General features: G+C 38.7%; 2 protein-coding genes across 3 annotated transcripts in view; both read right to left on the bottom strand.

The window, feature by feature from the left end:
* The window catches only part of LOC122968710 (centriolin-like), a 50485-nt gene extending 48203 nt beyond the window's left edge, over positions 1-2282 (bottom strand). Inside the window, exons 1-2 of the mRNA XM_044334125.1 lie at positions 2074-2282; positions 81-213 (exon numbers count right to left, since the gene is read on the bottom strand). Of these exons, the coding sequence (XP_044190060.1) occupies positions 81-135 (55 nt within the window). The 5' untranslated portion in view covers positions 136-213; positions 2074-2282. The remainder of the gene's footprint in view (positions 1-80; positions 214-2073) is intronic.
* Positions 2283-4359: 2077 nt separating this feature from the next.
* c5 (complement component 5) overlaps positions 4360-10000 on the bottom strand; it is a 39375-nt gene continuing 33734 nt past the window's right edge. For both annotated transcript variants that reach the window (XM_044333667.1, XM_044333677.1), the window contains 11 exons: positions 9939-10000; positions 9770-9857; positions 9639-9678; positions 9413-9515; positions 9147-9221; positions 8151-8256; positions 6521-6604; positions 6325-6414; positions 5485-5577; positions 4766-4904; positions 4360-4682 (listed from right to left, as the gene is read on the bottom strand). The exon at positions 9939-10000 is cut by the window's right edge and continues 1 nt beyond it. In XM_044333667.1, coding sequence (XP_044189602.1) covers positions 4541-4682; positions 4766-4904; positions 5485-5577; positions 6325-6414; positions 6521-6604; positions 8151-8256; positions 9147-9221; positions 9413-9515; positions 9639-9678; positions 9770-9857; positions 9939-10000 — 1022 coding nt within the window. In that variant the 3' untranslated portion in view covers positions 4360-4540. The remainder of the gene's footprint in view (positions 4683-4765; positions 4905-5484; positions 5578-6324; positions 6415-6520; positions 6605-8150; positions 8257-9146; positions 9222-9412; positions 9516-9638; positions 9679-9769; positions 9858-9938) is intronic.

The raw sequence follows: 10000 nt of genomic DNA, 5'->3' as shown, positions 1-10000 counted from the left end.
CATTGGCTGCAGCCTTCACACGTCCTCAATACTTTTCTCACTCAAACACAAACAAGCAACAAAACATTTAACATGTTTACCTCCTCTGTTCTCCTGAGAGTCTGCACCTCCTCCCGCCTCCCTCTGCTCCTCCATCTCTGGACCAGACAGCTGGACAGATGTGACAGCGTGACAGATGTGACAGCGTGACAGATGTGACAGCGTGACAGGCTGCTGTAGAAGAAGAACACACCTGTATTTAACGGTCACATCAGTATCTGCTAATAAAGCTGAACCAGGTTTTTTTAGGTAGGAAACGTGTGAACAGGAGGAACTCTGAGATGTCGACCATGAAGCACGATGTCACAGGTTCCAGTCTGACCGTCTGACCTATTTTTAAGACTGTGTGAGTCATTTTCTGTTTGCTGCTGCAATTTATGAAATCAGATCAGAGGTTTCTGATTCATATTAATTGTATTTAAATGTGTTTAAACTTCTCACACGTGAACGTCTGCTGGATGTAGTGTCTCACATCTGGACCAATAATAAACACATCAGGTCTAAAGTATAACTGTAACATCTGGAGCAAACTGATGTTCTTCATGTAATAATGATGTAATATTCGTCCTCACATATCTAATCAACAGATGATTATATGCTGTTTCATCACAAAGTGACTGTAACTGTAACTGTAAACCTAATATTTTGATATTAGATGAATTGTTTTGAATATTTTCTGGTTTCTTTGGTCTCTGTGACAGTAAACTGAATATGTTTGTGTTGAGGACTAAACGAGACAGTAGAGGACGTCAACGTGGACTTTAGGAAACATTGATCCACATTTTTCACCATTTCTGACATTTTTTGGACCAAACAACTAATTAATTTATCAAGAAAATAATCCATAATTATTAGATAATTGATTGATAGTGAAAATAATCGGTATTTGCAGCCCTAATAAACACATAAATGCAGGTTTGTGTTCACTTTCTTTAACCTAGGAGAGATGTCCGTCATGTTCAACAAGACAGTGAGTTTACATCTTTTCTCCACTTGTGTAGTTATTTCAGTAACTATTTACTGACATATTCTGACTCAATCTTTATTTTCACTTTTATGTCTGCTTGAGTTCTTGCTTTCATGAAGTAACAGTACTTTTATTTGAGTGTACAGTAGATTCTTCAACTAATAATTTAACCATATCAAACCCACTCAGGTCACATCATTCACTGTAACAGCAGGTCACTGCTGGTCAGTTTAGCTGCTTATTAAAGGACGAGTTCACAGTTTTTCAAGTGAGTCTCAAACCAACAGTCAGTCATCAAATGAACATTAAAGCTGTTTTTCTTGCTGTAATCATTCCTCCTGTTCATACTGACCATTAGAAGATCCCTTCATAATGACCTTACAATGGAAGTGATGGAGGACAAAATCCACAAAAGTTGATCTGAAGCTAATATGAAGCTTCAGCGTCCAAATGAGTCAAATCAAGTAGATATCTTTCAACGTTACAGTCTTTTTAGTGTCAAAGTTCCTCTTTTTGTTACTATACTTCCACCTGCAGCTCAACAGGGAAACACAAAGACTGTAAATGTGTCAGATATCTTCTGAACTCAGACTGCTGAAGCTGAAGAGAAGCTTCACAAAGACTTTAAATGATCTTTTAATATCCAGTATGAACAGGAGGAATGATGACAGACACCTGACTGCTGCTTTAACGTGTCCTTTAACACTAGTAGCTGTAGATATAGTGAATAGTTATCGAGTTTAACTAGTCGTCAAGAAGCGAGTCAGCTAACATTAACTTAACTAACCAGTAAACCGTCGTACTGGGCAGACTGGGCTGCTCTCACAGTAACTGAGCTCCTGTCTTCAGTGTGTGTGTGTGTGTGTAAAATAAGTTAAATGTTATCTGATAGTTAGCTTTAGCCTGGCTAGCATGTCAGTCTCTGGTCACCATAGCAACCCGACGCCTTCAACTCGCGGTAACTTTAAAAGTCAGCTGGTGAACCGACACTAACTGGTCAAACTGGGCTCATCGCGGCCGGTGATGGAGACGTGACAACCTGACTGGTTGTTTTTCGGTACCGTTACCTCGTCCCGGTGCGCTGACGGCGGTCGGCTGGGTTAGTTAATCCTCCGTCTCCATGGAAACCCGCGGATACAAAGCGGTTTAAGTAACGTTAGCTGTCGTCAAGTAAACAAAAAACACGTTTGTCACTTGAAAACACGACAAACGTTTATTGAACAGCAGCACAGAGAAACTGAAACAATGACGTTTCCAGAACAATCCTTCAGAGCGACAGTTTACTGTGCAGGTGGGCTGATGCGTTCAGGGCTCCCTCACAAGCTCGTATTTTTTAACGATACACTAACACAAGCAGTTAGCCTTGGGTTGTCTATCAGCTACCCGGTGGCTCTTTGAATAAAGAACATAACGGATATCAACTCTCTTTCATTCATAATATATAATCCTTGGATTGTTCTTAAAAGTATCGCGTTTTATGGATCGATCACATCCATGTTTAGCGATCGCTTAACTGATAGTTGTCATATGTCCGACAGCACCTGAAGGCAGCAAGGAAAGTATAGTTTCTGGTTCGTCAAAGTTACTTTTTCTCCTTTTCCTATTTAATTCAATTCAATTTCTAATCTTATTTCATAATTATGACTTACTATCTCATAATTAGGAGAAAATATCTCGCAATAATCTTTTGTCGTAATTATGAGATACTTAAATCATAATTAGTCAAGTTATAATAACTTCCAATAGATTATCCTTTTCTCTGGTGAATGCAATGCACTTCTGTACGCAGTTATGGAGTCATTTGTAGTTATATCACAATTATGAGACAGTGAAATAAACCTGTGTGGCTTTTAAGTTGTTCATATTTATTGTTTCTTCCACTTGAAAAGAAAAAAGTTGTCAGGAATTTAAAAATAGTCCAATTCCCCCAGTCCCACCCCCAGAACATGTTGACACCAATAAAACCCCAACTTTTTATAAAAATCACTTTTCATACTTTAAATACATTCTATTTCTTAACATAAAAGTTTACCTGCTGTTTCAAAACAGTCAAATTACACACAATGAGTCTAACATATATTAGAATCAGAATGTAAAAAATATTTAGTTTTAATTGTAGAATCTTAAGTCCAAAAACCCCAAATTCTTATAAAAACAAGAAAACAAAGTCTTGACCTCTGTGTGCTCAGTGGAGTCAAATCAAGCTCAGCTTGATGTAAACTTAAAAAAACAAATCATACATTTAATTGTGTTGCAGGTTTCACTTTTTAAATTCTGTTTTTCATTCACTTCATTCATAACAGAATTACTGTTCCTGCTTACACACACATTTATGAAACGTTGTGTACAGCTTGATTAAAGCCAATACAGAGCTTTGAAAAAACAAAGTAAAAAGAAAACCTGTCTGAAAAAGTCTGAAGTCTTCATCACTCTGACAAATTCAACAAATATGCTTCATGTTTCTTCAGGTTTCTGTAGCATTAAGATTTCCCTTAAATGGAAGAAAGTCCACAGACCCTTTACTGCAGTAAAAATACCAGTACAGCAAAGTAAAAATACTCCATTACAAGTAAAAGTCCTGCATGAAAAATCCTACTACAGTAAAAGTACATAAGTATTATGAGCTTGATGTAGTTAAAGTATTGCAGTAAAAGTACATAAGTATTATGAGCTTGATGTAGTTAAAGTATTGCAGTAAAAGTAGTGGTTTGGTCCCTCTGACTGATATATTATTATATATGACATCATTAGATTATTAATAGTGAAGCATCAGTGTTAGAGCAGCATGTTACTGTTGTAGCTGCTGGAGGTGGAGCTAGTTTACACTACTTTATATACAGTTAGCTAGTTTAGTCCAGTGGTTCCCAACCTAGGGGTCGGGCCCCTCCAAAGGGTCAGCAGATAAATCTGAGGGGTGGTGAGATGATTAATGGGAGAGGAAAGAAGAAAAAACAAAGTTCTGATACACAAATCTGTTTTCAGTTTTTGGACTTTTTCTCTAATCTTTGATTTTTGCTGAAATATTGGATCATTTGAACATTTATTGAAATGAAAGCATGTGAGAAGTTTAGAGGGAAAAATCACTATTTGGTGGAGCTGTTAACAACTCATAGACATGTGAAATGTGACCCCGACTACACACTGCTTTTTGTAAGACGTCAAAAGCCAAAAAGGTTGGAAACCACTGGTTTCATCTTTAACAATGTGTTGTATTTTAAAAGCTTGTTATATTATCCATTGTGTCAAATCTTCATCTGAAAAGTAACTAAAGCTGTCAAATAAATGTAGTGGAGTAGAAAGTACAATATTTCCCTCTGAGATGTGGAGTTTTATTATGTATCAGAGGACACAGGTTTTATTTGACCTTTATTGGCAGATCATAAAATTATGGCACAATTTGGAAAAAGGGGAAATAACATTTACATTTAAACAGCGAGCTAATAAAATGTCCAAACAAACATAAAGCAGTGTTTCTATATTTATCTTTCTAAGCTCCTCCTCATTGTTAAATTTAAACTGTGGGCTGTTGCAGAGTTAGGACGCGTCAGGGCAGCCGGATAACTGCAGCTCCAGAGCGAACTCGTCCAGCACGGAAATGTGGTCTAAACAATCAGGAGAACTACAGTCTGTCGGCAACAGCTCCACCACGGCCTCCGAGTCCAGAGGAAAACGATATCTATGAAACACAAACACGATGCGACAGGTCAGAGTCAAACCCAGCAGGAAGAACATGTAAGAGAGCTGCAGAAAGACACTGACTTTACGCTTCGACCCAGTGTGACCTCTGACCCGCTGGATCCCATCACCAGGTACTGCTTGTTCTGCTGGACGTCCACGGAGCTGCAGGTGATCTTTTTTACCAGCTCCACCTCCGTACCTGTAGTCACCGTGTCAAACGCTGCGAAAGATGAGACGACAGAAGGAGATTTAACACGACGTGAAGTCAAAGCTGCATTAACTGATGTTTAGTCTCCATCAGAAACAAGTAGTGAGCATTAACTCTGACACATCAGCAGCTTTTAAGTTGACATGTTGAACTTGTTACCAATATGGAGCAACATTATCATTCATGTGGAGTCTAATATTCACTCCCTTTTAGCTGTTTCTGCTCTCTACCAGCTCCTGAGGGAAATATCTGGCTCTTTAGCTGCTAAATGTTCCTCTATGTTCACCAGCTAGTTAGCTAACAACAAGCTAACTGTGTCTGTTAGACGCTATGAGACGCTGAGAGTGAACCAGAACAGTAAAGTTGCAGCCGGACAGATAAACAATGAGCTGAAACTCACTATAAAGCTCCGTAAAGCTCCTGTAGCTTCATAACCAACACGTTACTACATAGATCAGACTGAGGAGGAGAGAAATATATGTTATAGAGGCTTTAAGGAAATTTAATGTAATAAAATGTGATCTCATGTGATGTAATATAACATAAGATGTAGTAAAAATGTGCGAGATAACAGTAATCTAACACGTCTCACCTTTATCTGTGTTCTTCAGGACTTCAGCTACGGTGGCTGTGAAGGTCGTAAAGTCTCCTTCTGCTGTTATTGACTTCACGTTCACCCTATAGGCTGCACGTGAAAACACAGAAGCTTCAGGTTGATAAAACCTCATCAGAATGATGCTAATAACATGTAATAACATCAATAACAAAACATCCAGAAGTTCCTCAGCAGCATGTTCACTCCATGTGTTTAGATAAGGACACTGGTTTCCCATAAACCCCGGCGGTTAGTTTACTTTATGACACACAACATTTCAAAGATATTATATTGTTCTTAGAAAAGAACTCAGATAAGATTATAGAACATGTAGTAAATTTTATCACTTTATTTTATTATTGTTATTCTTTTAAAAAGCCTTTCTACAGTTAACCTTTATTAAATATGATTTGGACCAATTCAGTTCATTATTTTCTATTTTTTTATTTTTCTCTAATATCAACTAAATTCTTACATATTTATCAACCTTTTTCTGTCTTTATTCTTCTTTTATTGTTATTATTATTGTTGTGTTTATGTTTAATTATTATATATATGTATATATAATTTGTCTATTTTGTCTTTTTTTCTATGAAAGACATTATCCAGTTGCACTATGGGAAATGTAGGATCCAGTGTTTTTGTAGTTTGACCCGTACTAGAAACTAAAACTCAGGACATCTGCACCTGCTGCTCACATTTGGACCATTATTCTTGTTTTTCTGTCTCTTGCGAGGTGTGATCTGATGGAGATGACGGACTGAACGACTGAACAACTAAAAGATTAAATGACTAAATGACCACAGTTCTGCTTAAGTGTTTGAATTTTCTTCTCACCATATTTGATGTTAGGCTTGCAGGTCTCCTCGGTGCGTTTGTCTATCGTCAGAGTCAAGTCGAGTTTTCCTCTGTAGGCGGCACACGCAGCTGAATAACAACACACAGACAAAACAAAAAGCTTTATTAACACACAACATATTTAACACATGATGTGAGTGACAGCTGATCTCAGCCAATCAGAGGCAGACGTTACCTGTCATGCACTGACACTGGTCACCCACACAGAGGCGCTGCAGCTTCTGCTCCTGGGAGGAGAACTGCTTGGTGCACATACTTCCTGGAAGAGAAAAGATTTATAATTTCACCAAATTTAAAGAAACTAAATCCAGTGTTTTAGATGAACCATCTTGTTTCTCCAGTACTGAGATAAGTCCAGGATGTGAAAGTTCATCCATGCTGGTGGCAGTGTTGGTCCGTTGGTTCAGACTAGTGATGAAGAAACAAAGCTGTCTGAAGATCTGAATCAAAGTGTTGAAAATGGCTCACTGGTTCTGTTTCTGCTGAGCAACTATTAGTCAGTTTTCATTATTGTTATTTTGTTCAATAAAGTCTTTACTTTGAAAACAGACTTTTAAACAGAGTCCACAGCTCTGTTTTTAGATATCCGAACCAGTGCGACGCCTCTCTGATACGAGTGTGACGTAACGAGGCCTCGTTCGGGTCGGTCACATGACTTTTGGTGTGGTGAAGCGATGCATTGAAACATCTCGCTGTGATACTTATGCTTTTAAAAAAGTCGATACTGTGTCAACATCAGTTCAGACTGAAATATCTATTGGATGAAATCAGTTTCACATGTTCATGTTCCCCTCAGGTTGAATCTTTATGACTTTGATCCTCTGACTTCACATCTAGCGCCATCAACTGGTCAAAAATACCAAATACCTGCAACACTAATGACATTCCCATCAGCCTCAGCTTTACTTTGTGTTTAGTGCTAATTAGCAAATGTTAACGTGTAGAGAATATGGTGAATATTATATCTGCTAAACATCAACATGTTAGCATGCTGAGGTTCACATTCAGACTCACAGAGCTGCTAGCACGGCTGCAGACTCTGAGTCTGGTTTCTGCTCAGTATTTTGTACATTTTAAACTTGTAACAGCTCTTTTCACTTAGAATATATTTTACATATTTTTATTGTAAATTCCTATTTTATATTATTCATGATTACTTGATTTTTGTGTATGTTTTGACACTGAGGCAAATTCCTTGTATGTGAAACTGATTCTGATTCTGTTTAGATGGAGCGACGCTAGCAGTTTCCCCCTGCTTCCAGTCTTTGTGCTAAGCTAGGCTAAACAACGTCCCAGTCGTTTCTGAAACATGTGACTCTGCTAACAAGAGGAAGCATCTACACATTATGAGATGGTACATTTTGACTTACTAGGTCATAATTTTGACTCAGTAATAAAACATTTTACCTTGCGTCTCTTTAAATGAACTAAAAAGTAAACATTTTGATTTAGTGGTGTCTTATTACGACTTATATAGTCCAGATTTAAAAAGTCATGTATTGAGTTAGTGTCTCTTGATTTAAAATGTCACAACTTTGACTTAGTAAGTCATAATTTAGTTTTATCATGTGTACTTTTATTGATTTGTCCTCCCTAACTTTTTATCAGTTATCATATTGTGCTGGCATTACTTGTCTTCCATACATCAGAGATGTTGTCCATAACTGACTGACCACAGTTCCTCCTTTCATCTCATCATGTGGGACAAAAACAAAGTCCACAAATCACAAAGCTAGGCTTAAGACTACAAACAGACCTGATAAAGACTACAAGCCCCAGGATGCACAGCAGGCTCTGTCTCTCACCTTTGTCCTGAGGCTCAAAGACGCTGAACAGGGACTCGCTGACTCCGCCCACCCTGAACCCGGTCCGAGTCCGGAAACCGACACACAGGAAGTTATCAGAGGGAACCTAGCAACCAGACAGGAAGTTATCAGAGGGAACCTAGCAACCAGACAGGAAGTTATCAGAGGGAACCTAGCAACCAGACAGGAAGTTATCAGGTGAGATTTAAATTTTTTTTACATGACTTGACTTTCTGTTAAAGGATTGTGTCTAAATCAATAAATCAAACCAAATCCACATTATCCAAAGATTCTCAATGCAAAGTTTTTTGGTGGATAGTCGATTCTCAGATGTCAGAGTGTCCTTGAACACACCAAGAAGTCTTTAAAGGACTCGAGTGTGTGTTAAAGCAGCAGTCAGGTGTCTGTAATCATTCCTCCTGTTCATACTGGATATTAAAAGATCCTTTAAATGTGCTTTAATGGAAGTGATGGAGGCCAAAATCTTTGGCATCAAATTCCCTCTTTGTGTTTCCTCGGACAGTGTTTCCCTGTTGAGCTGCAGGTGGAAGTATAGTAACAAAAAGAGGAACTTTGGTACTAAAAAGACTGTAACGTTGAAAGATATCTACTTGATTTGACTCATTTGGACGCTGAAGCTTCATATTAGCTTCAGACTGTGGATTTTGTCCTCCATCACTTCCATTGTAAGGTGATTATGAAGGGATCTTCTAATGGTCAGTATGAACAGGAGGAATGATTACAGCAGCTTTAATGTTCATTTGGGTTTCTGACTGTTGGTTTAAGACTCACTTGAATAATTGTGAACTTGTCCTTTAATGTCTGGAGCAACCTTCATCAAAGTTCAAGTCAAGTTCAAGAAAAAACAGACAAATGATGAAGATTCCTGTATCTTTATGAAACTTTGAGGACTAAAGCAATTCAGTGTCAGTGTTTTTTTTATGTCCTAATTGTTTCTGTAGGGTTTGTGGTGTTTGTGGTGTTTCTGTTACTCACGCTGTCCATCTGGATGATCACAGTCGTTCCTTTCTGCTCAAAGTGGGAGATCAGCGGCGGCATCGTATCTCTGAACTGCAGAACATCAAACACACTGACAGGTGAACCGCTGCACATCAGACTGAGGACCTTCTGATTGTCTGAGACTCAGTCTGCTGAATCTTTACTCACACTACAAGACTACAAGTGTAGTGAGCAAGAGGACGGTAAGTTTTGGAGCCACAATCTCTTATATGGAAGAAAAACATTCGAAGGTCAGTGTTCACCTGTTTCAGGTCCTCCAGGTAACCCTCCACACCTGTCGGCAGCTGGATCTTCATCACTGTCAGACCAGACTCTGTGAAGTCCTCATTAGGAGGAGGTTTATACCTGCAACACACACACACACACACACACACACACACACACAGTTTATGTCAACAGTCTCTGAAATCTGCATCATCACTGCGAAGACTACAAGTAAAATTATAAGTTTGGTCTCAGGTTTCTTACTTTGCACAAGCGAGCAGGTGAGGATAATGCAGGCGGGGATCTGAGCAGGAGGAGAAGAAGAAATGAATGGCTGTAACAGACAGACAGGTAAACAGACAGACAGGTAAACAGACAGGTAGACAGATACTTACTGGTGTCGGGGCCAACCATCTCTATAGTGATGTCAAAGTTACAGGACTGAGATGAGGGCGGAGTGGTCTGATAGTAAACTGTCTTTATCTGGAATCAAACACACGGCAAGTCACAGTGCATTCTGGGAATTTTCAGGAAGATCACTTTCTTGTAATAAACCACACCCACCTTCACGTTTGACACGCCCCTCCCATATCCAGTCGACACGATGATGTCATCATCCTTCTTCA

This window comes from Thunnus albacares, chromosome 2, assembly GCF_914725855.1.
Source record: "Thunnus albacares chromosome 2, fThuAlb1.1, whole genome shotgun sequence".
Classification (NCBI taxonomy): Eukaryota; Metazoa; Chordata; class Actinopteri; order Scombriformes; family Scombridae; genus Thunnus; species Thunnus albacares.
Note: the sequence above shows the minus strand (reverse complement) of the source record. Positions and strands in the feature narration are given on the sequence as shown.